A 22,478-nucleotide genomic window follows, 5' to 3' on the forward strand; every position below is an offset into this window, starting at 1 on the left:
AAGTACATAGGTTCAGGATCCAATTTCCCTGGAAAATAGGTTGCTGTCATTTTAAATGTTCTGGCTATGAATTGTGTGTGTGTACAGTACAGTATGTGTGAACTTGCTGAAGTCCAATAATGAGTGAGGACATACAAGTTTTATTCTGAGTTCTAATTTCTTGGTTAGAAATTATGACACATATGAAAGATCTGACTATCCTCTCTGAAGCCAAGCCTTAAACACAGGAAAATGTCACATCAGTGTTGTGGAGCAATCGGTTGTGGATTAAAGAACCATGCTTGGTTTCTGACCACAGACACAAAGTAAATATATAGGAGACTGATGCGATAAGGGTCTGTGGTGCTGGAAGGCTTTCAAGTTGCAAACAGGTGTGTCAGATGGCTGAGCGGTTAGGGAATTGGGATATTAATCAGAAGGTTGTCAGTTCGATTCCAGCCGTGCAAAATGAAGTTGTGTCCTTGGGCAAGGCACTTCAACCTACTTGCCTCGGGGGAATGTCCCTGTACTTACTGTAAGTCGCTCTGGATAAGAGTGTCTGCTAAATGACTAAATGTATATGTAATGTAAATGTGCAAACATGCTTTTTAGAAACTATGATTCGTGTCAACATATATATGTTATCTGTAACATGCAATTAGGAGACCTTTTTGTCTTTAAATCCTATTATCCACAATCCTCAATAAAACAATTACATTCAAGACACCTACACTTCTTGTGACTTCCTCCAACCTTACCGTTCATATGTAAAGAGCTGAATATTTGATTGAAGAAATGAATCGAAGAGGTAATACATTTTGTGGCAACTCTTGAACCAGACAAATCCGAGGCAGCCACTCGTCAACAGCGTTACACATCGGTGAGAAGTAACTTGGCTGATTTATGAAAAAGAGTTAGAACCTCAACACAGAAGAAAAAATGCAGGAGGATATGACAGAGATAAGCTAGGGACATCATTACATGTGGCGGGCAACAAAGGCCTTTAGAACAGAAAACCTTGCACTGCCCCGGGGAGTTTGTCCAGCCACATTGTAAACAATAAAGTGCCTTTATTGGAACCAGACAGTCTGAAACCAAGACTTCTAAAGACCAAATGCTATCATGAGACTTCAGGGGTCACGTGACAATAAGTTAGAAAAATTTAAAATAGAAGGGTAATGTTTAACAATAGCTCTTACACATGGTTCCATTTCAGGCCATATGTGTGATTTATACTCGCTCTCTATAATACAGCGGGACCTGTGAATGGTGTGTACGGTAGGATTGTACAATAGCACCTCTCAAAAGGAATTTCTACACTGTTCACTCTCATTTAGCTCAAACCCCAGAGAGGCATGTTGCCAAGGAGAGCTGTCAATGCTTAAGCCCCACAGTCCTTCCTGCGTCAATATCACATATGGTTACAATTTCACTTCAGCTTGGACTGACTGCAGGGGACATTTTGCCCAAAAACCTACATTTGAAGATTGAAGTTTAACAAGAATTACTGTAGCTTTTTAAATTTCTACTTCCTTTTGGCAAAAATTGGCAATGGGGTAAAAGATAAATACCCACATAAAAATATAGTGGAACGGAAAACATTGCCAAATGGAAGAGGCTGAAATGTTGCAACTGGAGCTGGACTGTGTTATAACGCTCCTTGGGACCAGAAATTTGTGGTGCAGATGAGTTTCAGAATGAGTAAGGTTTTTTGTTGTTGAGGGGAAGTGAAGGGTCATGGACATGTGTCAATTCTGACAGAAAACACTATTGTACACCAGCATCAAAATAGAGGTAATGAAGGTTCTGCCCTTCATTTTGCACCAACAGACAGGCACAGAATGTTTGTAACTACGCAAGAGACTTTAAACTTATCCTTTATTCACATCAGCTGGACTGAAAATCACAGGAATTATATTTTTCACCCTCACTTTCATGTGGTGTACTCATTTCAAACAGCTTTTGATCTAAGAGAGAATCTACTTATACAAACTCTAATCCCTCTTTCTATGTCTACACCACTGATTTTCCCTTTCACTGCACAAAATATAAAGAGTCTGGAACCTATATTTATGTAGAAGGTCTTGGACAATAAAAAAGCTTCATGTGGTTGCACAAAAGAGAAAAAACTGAATTTCTTTGGCACAATACATGTTGCTGGATTTATCTGCCAGCATATTTTTTCATACCATTTAAAAGGTTGTAGATTATCTGCAAAGCCATCATCAAGTACACAACCCTGTAGCACCTCATACTGTAGTACATAAAAGCCTGCATCATTTATTCTGTATTTTATTTCATACTACCCTTTTGAAAAAGTGGAAGAGGGCAAATGCAGGGTGAAAAAGTAACATAACTAGCAAGTTTCAAATATAAAATTCCGTGTTTTGAAACCTAATGCTCAAAAATGTCGTTAGGACATTTCACAGACGGGATCCAAACTTGAGGTGTGTGTACAGGGGGAGGCTGAGACAGAGGAGTGTTTGTGTGAGCTGGGAAGAGGGGTAGCAGAACCAGGTCACGTCTAGAGTGGAGAAAACACAGGAAGACTGTATAGGCAAACATCATATGTGCAAGCACTGCACATGTGCAAGCACTGCACATACACACACCAAAATGTTAATTAATATAACTATGTTCAATTTCAAAGGATAAATAAAGGAGTGACAAGGACATTGCTGGAGGAAAATATGTTGGTAGATAAATACTTCAGGAACATTAGTTGTAATAGTTATCTGTATATTCAATCAGAGAAAGCCACCATTGGCCAGAGGATAAGTGTGCTGCCATAGGCCAAGGACGACCAAGGTCTGGATCTGCAGACAATTATACATTGACTGTCTACAGATGGCTCAACAACAATGGGGTTTGTTTTGAGCACTCTATATAAGGGATGCAAGATTTCCATTTCCACACTCAAAGCTATCCATACACTGGAAATTTTGTGATTCTCTGTATGATTCTCTGAAGCAACTTCTGCTTTGGCCTATGGAGATGAAAAGTAGATGTTGTTATATGTATATGGTTTACTTTGTTACAAAGACAAGGATATATACTTAGATCTCCAAGGAATGATTAGACAAGCTGTCAACCTGCAGGATGGGGACACATAATACAACATACTTCCATGCCAAGCTAACAAGGAGACAAGCCGCACACAAATTAGCTTCCCAGAAGGAGGCCTAGGACTCCCAAAGTTTTCAGTGTTGATTGGTAAAGACTATGTAGAGGGAAAGCTATTAAAACTCTCCACTAACAGGAGGGCTAATTGCTCTGGAAGCTCTATAAAAATCACAAGGCAAATTCAAACTAACATTATTTGTTAGCAAACCAAATCTGAGCAAGTTATACTTCCCTGTAAGGGTAAATTCTGTGAGGTGTTGTTCACCATGGTTTCAGACTACGGTCATGTTTACCTCAGCAACATTTAATTTACTTTGGCTAAAGTCATCAACCATGTAAATGAGTCTCATAATTAGGCTTTTCCAGAGATAAATTTAAGTTTAATGGTGTGCCAGGGGCCAGTTTCTATTTACCCATGGGCATGTAGTTTGTTGTTGGCCTCTGGATCAAAAGGACAAATGCAGGGACTTTGGTGGCAGAGATAAACAGTGCTTGTGGTGCAGCCCATCACCACATGGTGGCAATAGTAAATTTAAATACCAGGGATGAGCTGATTAGTCCGCTGCAATTTGCCATTTATGAGTCAAGTCAAGCACATTTAAAAACAGCCAATGCCGACCAAAGTGCTGTACAAAATCATCAAATAGGGCAAAACAAAAATAAAATATAGCTTCAAGCAGCAATGAGGGGGCCAAGCAGGTTAAAGACAAAAAATTGTTTTTAGACATCCACGGAACAGGGTTCCGTATACACGTACTAAGTTTGGTGTGAATCCATCAAAGATTTGCTAAGATACGACCCAACTTCCTGTTTGGTGGCACTGCTGCCAATTCTGATTGGCTGCAGCGGACAAACGGTTTTGAAAATCTAAAAACCGTGTGATAACATTTGTGAGGGTTGGTCTGTAGATGACCCGTGCCAAATCTTTGTTTATTGCAGCACCCCCTAGAGGTCAAATGCACACTTTTTTGGACGTCTTTAGAACAGGGTCCCCAGCAGTGGTGTATAAAGTACCCAAAGGCCATACTTGAGTAAAAGTAAAAATACCTTACTGGAAAATGACTCAAGTAAAAGTAACCTTTTAGAAAACTACTTGAGTAAAAGTCTTAAAGTATCTGATCTTTACTGTATATTTTCTGATATTAAATGTACTTAAGTATTGAAAGTAAAAGTACAAGTAAATGCTGTTAATAAAAAAGCAGCAACATGCACACACATCCCTTGAACAATAACGTTAGCTATCTTGCTCCACACTGCTAGACTACGTTACTGTACTGTACTTTAGATTGTCACCATCCTGGCTAGCTAGCTACCTCGCCAGAGATGCAATAAAGAATAATCTTTGTAGGTTATTAGCTAGCTTGAAATATTACATACAGATCTTACCCAGAGGTGAAAGAACATGACTAGTCTAGCTCTACAAGGTTGTGCTGGTAGCATTTAATGAAGAGGTCGTGGGGTTTCAAATATTTTGTTTGAGACCTGTATACTTTTGCTTCGATTATTGTTGTGTCCCCTTTGTTGTTGATCTTAATGTTTTGGATATATCCTTCCACTGCGCATATTGCAGTCCATTTTGCCTTGATCTGTTCTGGAGGATATCGCGGAGATATTACTCCAAAAAGAATCACTGACACAGACAGTGTTGTGCATGAACGAGTTCAAAAGACGTAGTAACAGTAACTAAGGGGGCGGGGTGCATTAACGTGCACTAGGACCACTGATTCGCCAAACCTGCTTGCAATCTGTGTTCTACCATAGTCCCCGACGTTGGACTCATCACTCTCATGATATTTTTTTTTTCTAAAGATGATTTGACTTTGTAACGAGTAACGAAGGTTTCAGGGGAAATGTAGCAGAGTAAATGTATCAGTTTTCTTTGCAAAATGTTGCGAAGTAAAAGTAAAAGCAAACAGAAATATAAGTAGTAAAGTAAAGTACAGATATATAAAAAAACGACTTAAGTACACTGTCCCACACTGGTCCCGAGTCCATATACCAAGGATGGGGTCAATAATGCAGCAAAGACCTGCTGAGAAATTACCTTGCTTCCTTTTTGGAGGCTTCATTGCCGACTTTGATTTGGCTGTACCGTACAAACGGTTTAGAAAATCAAAAAACTATGTGATAACTTTTGTAAGGCTTAGTCTAAAAAAATAAAACGACTCATTGTGGCAGTCCCACAATGAGCTTTCCTTAAGACGTGCCACTTCTGTGTCTCTACCTTTAAATGCTTTGAGGAGCAGAGAGGCGGGGTGAACTGCCATGCTATGGTCGTTTGCAAGCCATGATGTTTCTCGAGGAAAAATCAATATCATGCTCGCACGTCGTAGCCCATTTTCTCATTGGCGGGCCAAATTCTCTGGGCGGGCAAAGCAGAGAAAGGGGAGGTAACCTTTCCCCTTATGATGATATAAGGGGAACATTCCAGATCGGATCATTTGAGCTTTCATTTTCTCAAAGGTGGAGAAGAATACCCAGGGCTTGGTTTACACTTAAGTTGCCACTGGGGGACCGAAGGCAGGCTAGGGGAAGTCATATTAATGTTAAATAACTTCATAAAGTGAAATGTTCATGTCATGGGACCTTTAAGGCAAACAAACCAACAGTTATTGGCTGAAACAGATCTTTGCTTATTGCAGCGCCCCCTAGAGGTTAAATGATATGACCTTTTGTGGACCTCTTTAGAACACAGTTCCGAAACCCTGTATTAACTTTGGTGTCAATGAAGCAAAGATTTGCTGAGATATGACTTCACTTCCCTTTTGCTGGCTCAGTTGCTGAATTTGATTGGCTGTAACTGACGAACGATTTTGAAAATAAAAAATCCATACGATAACTTTTGTGAGGCTCGGTCTGAAGATCATCTGTAGCAATTCTGAAGAAGATTTAACAAGAATTGGAGGAGGAGTAGCGAAAAAACATTTTTCTTTCAAATTCAAAATGGCTGAAAATAGAAACTAGAGAGGGTACAATTTCTGGGGAAATTGTAGGGTGTGCTTGCTTGCGTCGGTTGCACAGGGGTCCGTTTTTGAATGACATTTTTACAACTGATTTCTGTATATTTTATATGAAAATGCATACTTATTATTTGTAAAGATTAAATAGATTTAAAAGCATTTTTTCTTTGCTGCTCATTTACAACTGAAAATACGAGTGAAGTGTAGAATGAAATAGATGTCTTCTCATTTCCCCTGCAAGAGGCAGCCTCATCGTTGAATCAAAACGAATAAATTTTGTCAGACCGGTGTAAATATTTACCTAATCTCTATGACTTAAACGTCATTTAAAGTTTTTCCCTTCTCGTGATATTTTCAGGCATGTAGCCTACTCATTGCATTCATTCATTAATAAAGAACCCCCTTTGAAGATTATTCTACGTTACCCGGCAGTAGAAGATGGAATCGCGATTCAAACAGTACCATCTGCTAACTGAAAATATGCCCCCCAAAACGTAAATAAGCTTGACATTTATTTAGTGCAAAATCGCTCATTCATAAAAAGCTCGCGGGTAGCGATCATTGTCAGTAACAACGCAAAATGCGATATAGCCCTGTGTGGAGAAGCTGCCCCGGTAAATTGTACTACTACAGTACAGTAGACTACTGCTGTGTTCGTCTTGGTAGCGATTGCGTTGGTTGAATTGGATTTAACGTTCCGTTGTATGGTTTAGGCTGAAATTAATTATTTTCATGAACAGATTGACAACATTTAGGCTGTGGCAATGAAGTTCAGGTTAGTAGACTTTTGATTTAAGTAAGGGGAGTGCCGAACATGTTCTGTCGCCGTTTGACTTCCTAAACAGCTGTGTACTGTAGATGTTTTTGTAGTGTGTCTCGCGTAAGCTACAGCGTTGCAGTGAGCTACACTGGTTTGAAACCACAAGTAATGGTAATTTCACCAACAAATCGTTTACTAATGTCAGAATAAATCCTACAACGAAAATGTATATGTGAGGAATGTTTATTTTAACGATTGAAAACAGATAACGCTACATCATAGACCACTGTAGTATGTGTTGCCCGGGCAACACAGGCTAATGTCATGATGCTAATACTTCAGTGAAATAGTAGACTACTGTTTCCGAAAGTAGATGTACTTCCTTAATAATATCAGCTTATACTGTACATTACACATCACAATTGTGTGTCATATCACAAAGTAAAATGAGTAAATAGTTATCACCCTAGCCTCTTTGCTTGTGGCGTTTCTGCAGCTGCCTTGCAGTAAAGCTATAGTTAGCCTAGCTATCCCCCAAGTTAACAGATGCGAAACGAATGTTCTGCCAAAGGTAGTCACGCGTGTTTTCGTGACGTTAGTAACGTCAGTGACTGTGGCTAGCAAATTAGCCACCGTTAGCTTCACTTTTCGCCACAAAAACTTAACTGAAGCCTAAACCATGCAACGGAACGTAAATTCCAATAGAAGCAACTCAATCGCTACCAAGACGAAACTTTTGACACCTACGTTGTCTATGTAGGCCAAATATTGACTCAGTTTTAGGGAGGCAAAAAGAAATAAAAAAAAGAAATAATAATATATATATGTGAGAGAACAAAGGTTGTGTTCTCGCCGAAGGCTTCAGCACACCCAATAACTGGGTATGCCATCAGAGTGCGTTGGACTCATCTTGATCCACGGAATACAACGATACCTCATTTTAGAAAATGAGACATATGGTTCAAAAGTAACGTGTGTAAATACACCTTCAACTTTGACCCATTGGTAGCGCTAGAGGGTTTGAATGGGAGACATGAAACTTGGTGAAATTGATGAGGGGACTGGCCCCAAAGAGTGTGCCAAATTTCACAACTTCTGACCATACGGTTCTAGGGGCTGCCATAGACACCAAGAGGCGGAAGTGTAGACATAATAATAACTAGAGAGGATACCATTTCTGGGGAAATTGTAGGGTGTGCTTGCTTGCGTCGGTTGCAGATGGGTCCATTTAGTAAACAAGCTGAACCCCCTTTGAAACAAGCTATTCTAACCACGTTGTAACCGGCAGTATTTTTCAGATGGAATCGCGATTCAAACAGTACTAGTACCATCTGCTGACTGAAAATATGCCGAGCAAGCTACTGTAGCCTAGCTGCTGTTGTTAGCCAAACTACACTGAGGGGATTGTTTTAATGGGACGGAAATTAAAATCTTTTGACATAAAGTTTAGGCTGTGGCATTGAAGACAGCGACGCACCACACAAGCTAGTTTAAATACATTCTTTAATGTGAGATTACTTACTGTACATGCAAGTCTTGAATTGCTTAAATGTATAATGCTGCTAGTACACCATGGCACGATACGATACTTGCTGTGCAACAGTCTCTATGCACGTTGTATCTAATGCGTCGTTGCTAACGTGTGCCGACGTTGTGGCGTAGGCTAGCACTGGGTACCGTTCGTTGACATAAGGCACTTTTTTGCCACAAAAACATAATTTTAACTTAAACCATGCAACGGAACGTAAATAAAAATAAGCAACTCAATCGCTACCAAAACGAAACTTTTGACACCTACATTGTCTATGTAGTCCAAATATTGACGGAGGCTTAGGGGTCGGAAAAGAAAGAATAATAATAATATATATGTGAGAGAACAAAGGTTGTGCCTTTGCCGAAGGCAAAGCACACCCAATAATACTACCAAGTACAATAGGTGCCTCGGAGCCTCGTTGCTTGGCCCCTAAATATGGCGGATTCCTCCAAACATTGCAAACCATTGAAAAATGTATATTCTTCACAAATTGTCACTGTATAGAAAAATCCATGCTGCAGACTTACCAAAGGGATACCAAATCTGAAATGCAATACCATCAAGATCCACAAGGGCCTTTACTTCAAGCCAAGGGTGTGGGCTTGGTCAGCCCACCCATTCCAGAAAGCCTTGTATCTTTGTGCGTCAGGCCAATTTGTGGTGTGGTGTCATTTGTGGTGTGGTAATTACTCATGGCCTATACTATCAATGTTTCAGGATTTTGAGAACTTTTTACCATTGCATACAAAATCGGAAATGCAATGACACCAAGGTCCTCTAGGGCCTATGCTGAAATCAAGGAGTGAGTGAGAGCTTGGTCAGCCCACAATGTCCTGAAATGCTGTGTGTGCATCTTGCCAAGCTTGTGCGTGTGTCAAGGGAACAGAATGTGTGTGTGAGAATGTGGAGCGCGCGCTGAGGAGCAGAGGGAGAGAGGATTTTTGGAAAAAGCCATACCAATTATATTCATGCTGCAGACTTACCATTGGGATACAAAATCTAAAATGCAATACCATCAAGATCCACAAGGGCCTTCGCTTCAAGCCAAGGAATCAGTGGGGGCTTTGGTCCAGCCCACAATGTCCTGACATGTGTGTGCATTTTGCTAGGCTTGCGCGTGTGTCAAGGGAAAGGCTGAGTGTGTGAGAATGTGGAGCGCGCACGCTGAGGAGCAAGGGGAGACATTTCATTGGAAATATCTGTAGCAATTAGCCAAGCATGCTTTTTTCAAATATTCACAATAAATCTATTTTTCATCTTGCAGTCAACTTTTTTCTCAGATTTGTGTACTAAAAATTCTCAAGAGTCTTCATATGAACTTGTGATTGAATCAGAGTATCAGTGTTAGACCGGCGGATGTATAAAGCATTATTTTAGTGTTAGCAATAAATTCGAGTTGCTTCATATCAATCATTTTTGGAGATATGAAGTTGCCTTTGAACATGGTAACATGTTGTAGTGTCTTCCACAGATATACCAAGGTTGGTGTTGATATCTCAAAGATTTGCTGACATTTGACCCAACTTCCTGTTTGGCTGCTTTGTTGCCGATTTCGATTGGCTGTACCGGACAAACGGTTTTGAAAATCAAATATATAAATATTTTTTGAGTGAGGGTTGCTCTGACGATGATGTGTGCCAATTCTGGGGAAGATTGGAAAACAATTGTAGGAGGAGTAGGCTTTCAAAAGTTTTTGATAAAACCGGAAATGGCGTAAAATCTATATAACCGTAAATTGACGTCATAGGGTGTGTTGAACTCGTCTTGATCCAGGGAATCCAATGGTACCTCATTTTTGAATATCAGTCATACGGTTCAAAAGCTGCGTGTGTAAACACAAGTCCAACTTTGACCCATTGGTGGTGCTAGAGTGGTCTAATGGGAGACATGAAACTTGGTGTAAGTATAGAAGGGACTGTCCTTAATGAGTGTGCCAAATTTCACAAAAAGTTATCGTATGGTTCTAGGGGCTGCCATTGACTCCCATGGGACTAGAATAATAATAATAAAACTAACAATAACAATAGGTTTCCTCCTCACGGAGGAATCCTAATAATATTACTAACAATAACAATAGGTTTCCTCCTTACGGACAAAATCTTAACAATAACAATAGGTAATTGTTATTACCCCTAATAATAATAAAACTAACAATAACAATAGGTGCCTCGCAGCTTCGCTGCTTTGCCCCTAAATATAGCTGCAAGCGGCAATGAAGGGGCCAAGCATTTTAGAGCAGGACATGGTCTACATGGCACTTGTGCAACAAGCAGGTCACAACAGGCTATTGCACTCATGCGACACACCCAGTTCGGTTTAAATATCTGTTTGTGTTCAGAAAAAGCAATCATACATAACAATAACTATGATTTTGTTGTCAAAAAAGTTGTAAATTGTTCTTGTATGCATGTTTAAAAAGTATAAATTGTATTTATTACAAATTTATGAATAAAAAATTATGTGGCAGACTCAGGGATCAAACCTACAACCTTCTGACTTGACTACATGTGTCTTATCCATTACACCACTGACTTCTCTGTTTCATGTCAGGTTTCCTAAACACACAATTCAAGAAATCCGATGCGCTGACTAGCAGACTTATCTACAAAGCGAAATAGTTCTAGCTCTTCTTGAGTAGAAATCCCCTCAGAATGAAACATGACCATTATGATTATACTGCTAGACCGCTACTGTGATGTACCTGGATTCCTGTTTCACTAAACATATAATCAGTATCATGACAGACTTGAAGGCTGTGGCTGGATTTGAACCTATGACCTTGCACTTCACAGGAGACCATTTTATCCCAGTGAGCTATTGTCAGTGGTGTAATTTCCTAATCACACCACTGATAATCTGATAATCTGTGTCAAAAAGATAATCTGTGTCAAAAATGGTGATTGGACAAACTTTGAAAGGAGGGGTAGCAGAAAAACTTTTTACAATTATTAAAAAATGGCAGCTGCATCAATTTGGCTGGTATCACAAGTTAACACGTGTCAGACATGGGATCTCCCAAGTTATCACAAGACAATGGAATCACTTATTTAAGGTAAACAAATCAACAGTTATTGGCCAAAACACATTTTTGCTTTCTGCGGCCCCTCCCAGTGGTCACATGACACCAAATTGTTTGGACATCCTCAGAAGAGGGTCCAGAGTCCCTGTACCACGTTTGATGTCAATGCAGCAAGGAGTCCCTGAGATATGACCTCACTTCCTTTTTGGAGGCTACGTTGCCATCTTTGATTTGCTGTAACTGAAAAACGATTTAAAGAATCAAAAATACATTAGATAACTTTTGTGAGGCTTGGTCTGAAGATCACGGGTGCAAAATCTGGGGATGATTTAACACAATTAGTGACCTGTGAAACATTTCTAAAATGTATCCGCCTGGCAGTACTTCCTAAGTTTCCCATGAACACTGTGCCGTAATGCTACGTGATAACGTTTTATACGCCCATTGGCTGCGCGCAGTTGAAGTGAAACCGGCGCGAGAAACCATGGAAACGAACGGAGCGTCCACCAGAAAACACAAGGAAGAAGTCAAACGAAGCATAGCGGATCATAGGAGGTAATAAGAGCTAGCTAGAGTAGTAAAGTAAAGTAAAAAGTTAACTTAATGCGGTGGTGGTTAGGACAAACTTCTGGGGGCGAGAAGAGGAACGAGGCAGGGGATGAGGATATTGATAGCACTAGAGAAACAAAGAAAAGAAAATGTAATGCCAAATGGCTGACGGGTCGGGAATGGCTTGTGTTTGGCAATGAAAATGTTGTCATGTTTTGTAAGGATTGCCGCATGTAACGTTAGTCTACGCATAAGAAAAAATATGTTGCTTACTGACACAGTCTTCTGTAATGTAAATACACTGTTCTTAATAAAGAGTATATGAGGTCAGTTTAATTAATGCCTGCTTAGGACAAAACGTTACTGTAAATGCAAGGGCAGGAGTCAATCTCATGACACGAATGGACGTTTTAGCCATTTACAATAAATCGTGTCCTTACTTTGTCACGTGTTGGTGATTTCACATACCCTTGAATCATATTTCTGTGCTTCATTTTACTTAATTTTCTGTGTTTTTCATGCCAACAATGTTAATAAAATGATCAAATGCATTCAGTGAAACTCATTGTTCTTATTGTCACCGGAAAGAATTTGGCTAGTGGAAATTCTAACTTTCTAAAGTTACCAGCTACATTGGCTGGTGATCAAAAAGGTTAATTTAGAACCCTGGTCACAATGACTGATGGGTCAGAATGACCCGAAGATAACACAGGGGTTAAGGCAATCAAAAAGGGGTTGGTATCACCTGGTTTTAACGGTAAGTATAACTGTGTATCATAAGCATAACAGTGATATGGTATATTATGTTTACGGCCCAGAGGGAGCATATACAAAGAAAATAGAATTGGACCCAGGATTGAACCTTGAGGTACTCCACATGTAATCGCTGCTGAAGAGGAAGAAATATTTCCAATATTGACAGAAAAGGTTCAATCTTTCAAATAAGAGTGGAACCACTGTAGAGCCACACCCTGGATACCAACCCATTGCTGGAGACGATCCAGGAGGATAGCATGATCAACAGTTTCAAAAGCAGCACTGAGGTCAAGTAATATTAAAACGGACGATTCCCAGAATTACCGAACAACAACAAATCACCTTAAGCAGTGCTGTTTCTGTGCTATGGTGTGCTCTGAAACCTGACTGAAAGTTGTCCAACACAACATTCTCATTAAGAAAAGGGTAAAGAGTAAAGTATGCAATAGGACAGTCTACTGTGCCCCTGAGTACGACCCAGAAAAAAATCCATATACAACCAAGGGTTATTTGTAGAGTGGAAAGAACAGTGACATCCTCCCTTGCTCTGCCAAAGTTGACTTAACCAAGCCGTAACAATGCTGCTCTTCCTTCTCCTTTCATGGGTGTTTGCAAATTCTTCTTAACACACGAGGAAGAAGAAAACTCCAGATAAAGTTTGTGCTTGTGTGTTTGTGATATTGATGTGTATTGTTACCATCTGCCGGTCTGTCCTAACTCAAATAGGACTGGACACAAATAAATAGGGTGATGCTGAGAGATAATGAAGCTCTTGGGAGAAACAAAGACCTTCTACCAGTCTGGTATTTATGACCATGCCCTAATCTATCCTGTGTCCTGCATTTTAGTAGCCTAGGGAGCAAGTGTCATGGAAACCTGGCCCCTCATCAGAAATGTTGCCTTCAGGGCAATCTTACAGGTCCAACATTTTATTGCAAGTCTCTCTGATAATGACCGTCTAGAAGTTCAGCTTAAAGTGTCCCACAAAATCATAGTTTTCACCATCTCCCAACATAAGTTGCACCTACTTTATTTATGTTTAGCTTCTTTAATACCGCCTACCATGTTTTACTTCAAAAGGCAACAGCTCATGCACGTTTGCTTAATTAAAGGGGTTGTTAGAAGATCCAGCTGAGTCAGACATTGGAAGAGAGGTGAAGAGGATTGGCGTGCTATCAAATTAACCACATTGGTGACTGGAATGGTGGCGGTGAGGCACAATCAAAGATGCTTTTCCAACGTGTGTGTGTGTGTGTGTGTGTGTAAACTACAGACATTGTGATCCACCAAGTCAGAAATACCCAAACACATTTTTACATGTGCCATTGTGTGCGCTTGAAAGGTTTCCCGTCAAAACCACCCTCTAGAACTTTTCTGTTCCACACAGCCTCATTCACATGCTCCATTCAGCTTCACTGTTTGCACGCTGTTTCAAGAATGTCCCCTCTGACATGCCCATATTTATTTTACCATGGGTAGGAACAACTAGGACACTAAACTGAGTATGACTGCCAGTTCTTCTCCAGTTTCTCCGGGACATTAGACAGGGTCAGGCCCACACCAAAATATAACTAGTTTTTCCTTCATAAAGGTGTCTCGGGTGGAGTTGGCTGCACTGATGGAGGGCAGCAACTTCTGTTTGTCAGCCCTTCTACCTCACAGTTTAACTCCTCACCTCCAATTATTGCCCCAGCTTTGTTAGGATGCTGCATCAGCCAAGAGCAACAACTAGGGTTCTGGTAACTGGGTGGGTTGGAAGGCTGAGAGTGTCTACATGTGTATGGGGGGTAACTTTGAGGGGGGTTTACAGGGTAAGTGTCAGTGACTGAGGAACACACACGCAGTCATCAGGAGCTGCGTACGTAGTTACAGGTTAGATGTTGGGGGCCAAGGCCGGCTGAGACTAAAGGCCTATTGAGCTTTTCTTGTCTTAAGGAAAAAGAGTAAGGCGTTTTTTTACCGGCCAAACTGTCCGTTGTGTTAGAAACACACGTCTGTGAAGAGTGTGCAAGTGTGTTTATAACATAATGAAATTCTGTGTGTGTGCGTCCAAGGTGGACGTGGGTGAAGTGTTAAAAAATGATGGGGTGTGTTTTCAATAATGTCTGACCCCACAGGCTTAGCAAAACACTAACACAGAAAAAACGCAAGCTGATGAAAGGGCTTGGACTCTTAAGCAAATCTAATTCTAGCCTGTCTGGCATGCATCCTGTCTTTAACAAAGGCCCTTTCGAATGGTTCACTTCATTGTTAGCACACTGATGAACAAGCCAAGTGAGAATGTGACCTATTGGTCACAACAGCCAATGAATCAGCGTTCTTTCCACTTTAGACCAACCTAATCAACATAACCACTAGAGTCTGACATCAAAGAAAGGTTTCTATTCCTGGTTCTTTTTGTAACTTGGGGTTAAGCATAAAAAAGGAGAGTGTTAAGGCTATATCTTAAGTTTATGTTTCCCATTGTGTAGTGTGTCCAAAGGCACTGATAATTGTAATTACAACGTGAGCATGTGTATGTATGGGTGTGTTCTGCTCATGGAAAAGTACATAAACACAAGGAATTGCCATATGAAGGACACTGACAAACACACACAAAGTAATAATACTTACCCATCATCAGGGCCATGTGTAGGTGACTGCCCTGTGGATTAAAAGAGAGGTAGAGTGTAAATATGACAAGCTTGTCACTAGGTATTATAATCTTACTCTTTACTCTTTATACTTTTTATATTGACAGACGCCTTAAAACTGTCAGAAAAAATAAGAGGCAACACTTAACATTGAGTGTACATTAACATCTACATATAAATACATATTGTAAAAACATTGTAGGTGCATAGGAATTGGTATGCAATTAAATGGTATGAAGTATTAAAGGTATGGGTTATTTAAAAAAGTTGTAGGGGTAAGTGGTGATGCTATAAAGGGGCAGTTTAAGGTTGTGTTCCCAAAACACGATCAATGTTAACATACACTTACCCCATGAACGCCCAACCTCCCCCATACTATGTTTCACTTGTGTAACCACTTGTGTAAACCGTAATGCAGAGAAACTATTTAGCAGTTCCCATGCAACAACTATTATATTTTTACTATAGGTATAGCTATAAGTATTATAGGTATACCTATAGTAACAATATCATGGTTTTAAGGTAATCAATGTAACATTAATGTAAGTGTTGTCAAGCTTTTTTTCATCTGACTAATTTAACTAACTTGGAGAAATAACACAGAGGAGGTTGTCCAACTCCCAAGCCCAGTGGGTGAAGGGAATTCTGTTTGTAATGCTGAGAAGTGGAAGATTTATACTCGGGGAGGCCCATTGATGAATCTAATTTCAGTGCTAAGACATCAAGCAGATGGCCCTATAACAGTTTTAACAGATGAATGTGCTTGCACACATAATAAGCCTAAAATAATTGGACTGCGCTAAACGTGCGTATTTGACACAGAAGTTACATCCTCTATAAGGAAATTCCAATGTATGCTTTTTATTTACAGCTGTTTTTTATTTTATTGGTTGGGCATGGTCAGGAGCGTGGTTATGTAACAATGAACAGTTATGTAATCATTCAGACCAATGTAGGTCAAACAACTGGTTCTGTGTTTACCCCATTGCTGAAAAGGGAAGGGTGCAGAGGTGTTTAATGGAAGTGAGAGAGACAGAAAAAGAAAGATGGATGTCCTAGTAGATGAAAGGCCAATTATTCTTTAAGAGACATGAAAATATCACCAGAAGCCTTACCCAGCTTGACGTAGAGCAGCCCTGTGGCAGATATCACCTTGACAGTGTTGGATGCCACGCACTGGTAGTACCCTGTGTCAGTGGTGTCCAGGTCCTGAATCCGGAGCTTGGAGCCCGCCTCAGTCTTTCTGATGGAGATCCTGCCCTGCTCCTGAACCACTGGAGCATCATTCTTTAGCCAGCGGATGGTGGGCCGTGGGTTCCCCATCACCTTGCAGTGTAGAGTGGCTGTCTGACCCTGGACAATGGTGATGTTGTTGACTGGCTCCTGAAACTCTAAGTAGTAGCCTGTGATTGAAAGAGAGGGATAAAAACGGCTAAAGGTAAGGGAGGTTCAAGGAGAAAGGTATGTCAAGAAATCCATTTGACAAACTACTGAAGTGTTTTTGTTCTTCTAAACTCATTGTAATCGTTTTGAACAGTTTTATTGAAATACAATTTATCAAGGCGAAGTACCACAGAAGTCATCTTGGGGAAGAGTAGAGTGTAGGAAAATCAATAGTGTGTTTATAATGTCTGGTTAAGGTCTACGACTGCCTGTGAATGGCAGTTGTTTTCTGAGAAGGCTTCCCTTGTGTATAAAGTTGACAGATAAAAGACACATAAAAAAACACCTCATGCTACTTAAGCCACATAATGGTGCTCTTTATTATAATAATTATTTATCACTGCCTATCTCTCTCTTTCAAACTCTAACCATTAAATAAACCTACTCTATCTCTCTCCCTCCAGATGCCTCATTTAGGCTGAAGGTTAGTCCAGATGTCCCTCATTCAGGAGTGAACAATAAACAGGACTTGACTGGTCAGAGACCAGGCTGCCACAGACACACACACAGTCACTCACTCCTAACCTTTATCTTTGATTGGTTCAGAGTGGATCAGGCCTATGAACTCTAGGAGCAAGCATTACTGAGAAATGGCTGCCACTTCCAGATTGAGAAAGCTGCATCCCTCTATGGAACAAACATTGTCCTTCCCTCTTGACCAGATAGAGGGAAATGGGAATGATTGTGTATTTAGATTGTGTGTTTGTTTTAGAAAGCAGAGATCTCAAAACCGAGTGTGGGCTATGGGGTTGGACTGGACTAAACTGATTGTGCTCTGTGGTATTCATTTAACAAATAGAATGGTTTAAATTAGGGATGTTCATAATTAACCATGTAAACGTTCACCAACAATACAAATGTTTACAGGTTAACCCTTGTGCTGCCTTCGGGTCACATGACCCAAAGGTTCATAACGAACCATCGTTGTGTTTACCCAATTTTACCCAATACAAAAACAAATACAAATAACTGTATTTTAACCGTTGCAATGTGGGGGGTCTGAAACAGCCCAACGGTTAAAAGAAAATGCTTCACTTTGTTTTTGTATGAGGTCAAGTTGTCGCAATACGACGGTGGGTCACAATGACTGATGGGTCAGAATGACCCGAAGATAACAAGATAACTGATGGTGTTGCCAATTTAGCAACAATGTCGCTAGATTTAGCAACATTTCACCTTCCCTAGGGACAAAATAAGCGGTATCTAAAGACTACTACTGGCAATCTCCGTTTTCGTTGTTGAGCAGCATTAAAATAACTGTAATTGTACTTCCATGTTGTTATAGCCACCAATCATGTGTACATTATCACCCCTACAGCCAATCAGAATTCAGTATTCACCCAGACCATGGTATAATAAACATTTCACAATTCTAACCAACCTGGTATCTTTGCTTGCATGGCTATACTCTTCCATGCTGCATTTTTGACGTTTAAGTCTCTGTAAACGTTGGAAGTTGTGTCATAAGTTGTGTCTCATCAAACCGAACGATAAAGCCCAAAACTATGCTCTACTCCATCTGTGCAATAAGGGATGCGGAAGAATGCTTGCGATGTTTGCGTAGATAATGCAATAATTTCTTAATGTTCCATATGGTAATTGTAAGCCATGCCTGGTGTGAATGTGGCTGTGACAAATCTTATTTCTGGAAGGCTCTACCGCAGTTAGCACGGTGTAGTCAAAATCCATATCGTAGGCCAAATTCATACCGATATATTTCTATACCGTTCACCCCTATGTTTTTGTTTGTGCAAGGACATTGATAACCTGATTACGCCAGCCCTCTGGCAGTAAAGATAGCAAAGATACCATACTCTCTACAAGGAGTTTTGTAGGGAAATATAATCTTAGTCACTCCCCTTGTGAATAATTAGGTGTGAGTCAGTATGGTGTTGGTTTTGCAGGTGTCTATGTTTGAGTGGTTGGAGACTGTAGGCTAGACTTTGTGTTGTGTTCACAGTTTTTGATTGTGAAAGTTAGCCTCAGTGCATAGAGTAGGCAGCTCTTTAGACAGCTGATGGAGCATACCCAGAAAAACTCACACCAGAGAGGTTATGGTCATGCTGCTGCTCTAATGAAAGATTGAGATGCCTGTGAGAACCTGCCCCAAAACCTTTTTCACTGGCGCATTCTCTCCGTCTCATCCTTATCACAGATATGGCTGTTCCCCAGCATCCCTCTCCCTGTTCACTTTTACTTACTCTGCTTTTTGATTTGCCTGAGCTCCCTTCTCTCATCTTTCATTCTGTCTGTATGTCTGTCTCTCTCACTGCTCTTCATCTTCCTCCCATTCCCCCTGTAAGCCTTTGCCAGTTCCCTTACACTTACCTCCAGAGATTAGTATCAGACATGCCTCAGTGTTGAAGTGATGCACATCCTGTCATTGCCTCCTCTAAAGCACCATCATGGGTCCCATTTCCACCTTGGTGGAACACATCAAACAAAGCTACACCTTCCATAAGCTCCTGCCCAATAATTTCCTTTTCATGTGCTCTGTCTCATCTTGAGTGTCCCCTGTGATACATGGTTTCCTTTCTTTCTCTTTCTTTCTCTTCAATTCACTGCAGTGGTCTTCAGTATTGAATAGATCATGGTATTATATCAAGACTAGAGAGGATACAATTTCTGGGGAAATTGTAGGGTGTGCTTGCTTGCGTCGGTTGCACAGGGGTCTGTATATTTTATATAAAAATGCATCGGGCCTACTTATTATTTATAAAGATTACATAGATTTGAAAGCATCTTTTTTTTGCTGCTCATTTACAACTCAAAATACGAGTGAAGTGTAGAATGAAATATGATGTCTTCTCATTTCCCCTGCAAGAGGCAGCTGACAGGCTGAATCAAAACGAATACATTTGGCAGACCGGTGTTAAAATGGACCTAATCTCTATGACTTAAACGTCCTTTTAAGTTGTCCCTTCTCGTGATATTTTCAGGCATTTAGCCTACTCATATTGCATTCATTCATTAATAAAGAACCCCCTTTGAAGATTATTCTACGACTTTACCGGCAGAAGATAGAATCGCGATTCAAACAGTACCATCTGCTAACTGAAAATATGCCCCCAAAAACGTAAATAAGCTTGACATTTATTTAGTGGAAAATCGCTCATTCATAAAAAGCTCACTGGTAGCGATCATTGTCAGTAACAACGCAAAATGCGATACAGCCCTGTGTGGAGAAGTTGCCCAGGTAAATTCTACTACTACAGTACCATACTAGACTACTGCTGTGTTCGTCTTGGTAGCGATTGCGTTGGTTGAATTCGATTTAACGTTCCGTTGTACGGTTTAGGCTGAAATTAATTATTTTCATGAACAGATTGGCAACGTTTAGGCTGTGGCAATGAAGTTCAGGTTAGTAGTTAGATAGACTTTTGATTAAGTAAGGGGAGTGCCGTTTGACTTCCTACAGCTGTGTAGATGTTTTTGTAGTGTCTCGTGTAGGCTACAGCATTGCAGTGAGCAACACTGGTTTGAAACCACAGGTAATGATAATTTCACCCACAAATCGTTTACTTGTAATGTAATGTCATAATAAATCCTACAACGAAAATGTATTTGTGAGGAATGTTTATTTTAAAGATTGAAAACAGATGCATCATAGACCTCTGTAGTATGTGTTGCCCGGGCAACAGAGGCTAATGTCATGATGCTAATGCTTCAGTGAAATAGTAGACTACCGTTTCCAAAAGTAGATGTGGGCCTACTTCCTTAATAATATCAGCTAATATTGTACATTACATTTCATAATTGTGTTTCACATCACAAAGTAAAATGAGTAAATAGTTATCACCCTGGCCTCTTTGCTTGTGGCGTTCCTGCAGCTGCCTTGCAGTAAAGCTATAGTTAGCCTAGCTATCCCCCAAGTTAACAGATGTGAAACGAATGTTCTGCTACAGGTAGTCACGCGTGTTTTCGTGACGTTAGTGACGTAGTGACGTTAGTAACGTCAGTGACTGTGGCTAGCAAATTAGCCACCATTAGCTTCACTTTTCACCACAAAAACGCAATTTCTACTTAAACCATGCAACGGAACGTAAATAAAAATACAACCAACGCAATCGCTACCAAGACGAACCTTTTGACACCGCCGTTGTGTATGTAGTCCAAATATTGACTGATCCTTAGGGGGGCGAAAATAAATAAATAAATAAATATATATGTGAGAGAACAAAGGTTGTGCTCTCGCCGAAGGCTTGAGCACACCCAATAATTAGATCATTATAAAAAAACAGATTGTTTAAAATGTTGGTGGCAACAAGAGCAGCAACACCAAATAGTCACACTATTGTGCTTCTTTTTTCCAGCACAAACACATCAGCTACCATTCATCTTCATAGTGTGTGTGACAGGCTTTGAGGCCTTGATTTGCTGCTAGTTTGGGCCAAAGCCATAGTGAAAGAGAGTTGTGACACTCAATCTCATTGACAAGTGATAACGTGGTTCATGTAGCTCTCTATAGTTCCAAAAGACCCACCGCTCTCAACCAGTTGAATGGTTTTCTGCCGAACAGACAGCAATACCAACTAAATTTAAAGCAATATTAACACATCATATCAATTGGTAACTGGTGTGTTGTATCATGTCTGCTACTTGTTATTATTTACATTTATTACATGACCTTATTACACTAGGCAGCAAAGGTTTATCAAATGTTGCGCTGATAATGCCAGTGCTGTTGTCATACCGTTAATGAGCTGAGTTTGCGCAATAGCCAAGCACACACACATCTCAATCAAGATAGGTACGTTCTCTGTCCTTGCGGTCTTGCAAGACCATTCTCACAAGGACACTTGGCAAGAACGTTCTCCTCAAGAACACAAGTACGTTCTTAGCGTTCTTCGGATTGATAAACAGCCTATGGCTCTGGTTGGAACTATGGGTCGGCCCATGACACGCATTACTTCCGCATTCTTCGATTACAATGGGGGTCTATGGGAGTGTCGCAACTCTTTTTCTATGGCTCTGGTTTGGGCTTAATTTATTCAGCACAAAGGACACTGACTTTTGACCAATGACAGCCAGGGGTAGTACTGTACAAGAGTGTGGACTTGTGAGTGACAGGTGTCTGGCACGCCCTCTTGATTTGTCACCCATTTGGGCTAAATTCATTCAATCAATACAACTAGTCATTGGATACTAATAAGACTACTGATATTAACAAGAGTAGATTGTGTCTATTTGTCAGGTTTAATAGATGTTCGGGGTCAGGAGAAAGTACTGGGTAAACGTCCCTTGTCATGACTACAAGGAGAGCTCCAACTATGTTCTCTCTAGTCTGAGATTTCTCATGTGTTGGGAGCTGTGAATCTCTCTGAGACTGTTGTAACGTCTCAGAGAGACGTTACAACGTCTCAGACAACTGTTCAGGCAGTCGTTGTAACGACTGACTGTCACTATCCAAATGTTCAAATTACATAAAAGGACAAATGACAAAATTGTACGTTTTGTGTTAGTTGGTTTGAGAGAAAGGACTGGCAAAGTGTAGCTAAGAATTCACTTTTCTGTTGTTGTAGAGCTAACTTTGTATCTCGGATGTAATTCTGCATTTGCTTCAGCGTGAACTATTGATGAATGTAGCCTATAGCCTACAGCCGATTCTATAGCCTACACAACCTATTAGGGCTGGGCGGTATGGCCCAAAATGTTTATCACGGTATAATTCGTAAGCACTGATGGTAACGGTATATATCACAATATTTTTGTTATTCTTAAA

General features: G+C 40.4%; 1 protein-coding gene across 2 annotated transcripts in view; it reads right to left on the reverse strand.

The window, feature by feature from the left end:
• Positions 1–22,478, reverse strand: part of ror2 (receptor tyrosine kinase-like orphan receptor 2) — a 33,701-nt gene that overhangs the window by 6,215 nt on the left and 5,008 nt on the right. For both annotated transcript variants that reach the window (XM_067258745.1, XM_067258744.1), the window contains exons 2-3: positions 16,429–16,716; positions 15,294–15,324 (exon numbers count right to left, since the gene is read on the reverse strand). In XM_067258745.1, coding sequence (XP_067114846.1) covers positions 15,294–15,324; positions 16,429–16,716 — 319 coding nt within the window. The remainder of the gene's footprint in view (positions 1–15,293; positions 15,325–16,428; positions 16,717–22,478) is intronic.

This window comes from Osmerus mordax, chromosome 20, assembly GCF_038355195.1.
Source record: "Osmerus mordax isolate fOsmMor3 chromosome 20, fOsmMor3.pri, whole genome shotgun sequence".
NCBI classification, from domain to species: Eukaryota; Metazoa; Chordata; class Actinopteri; order Osmeriformes; family Osmeridae; genus Osmerus; species Osmerus mordax.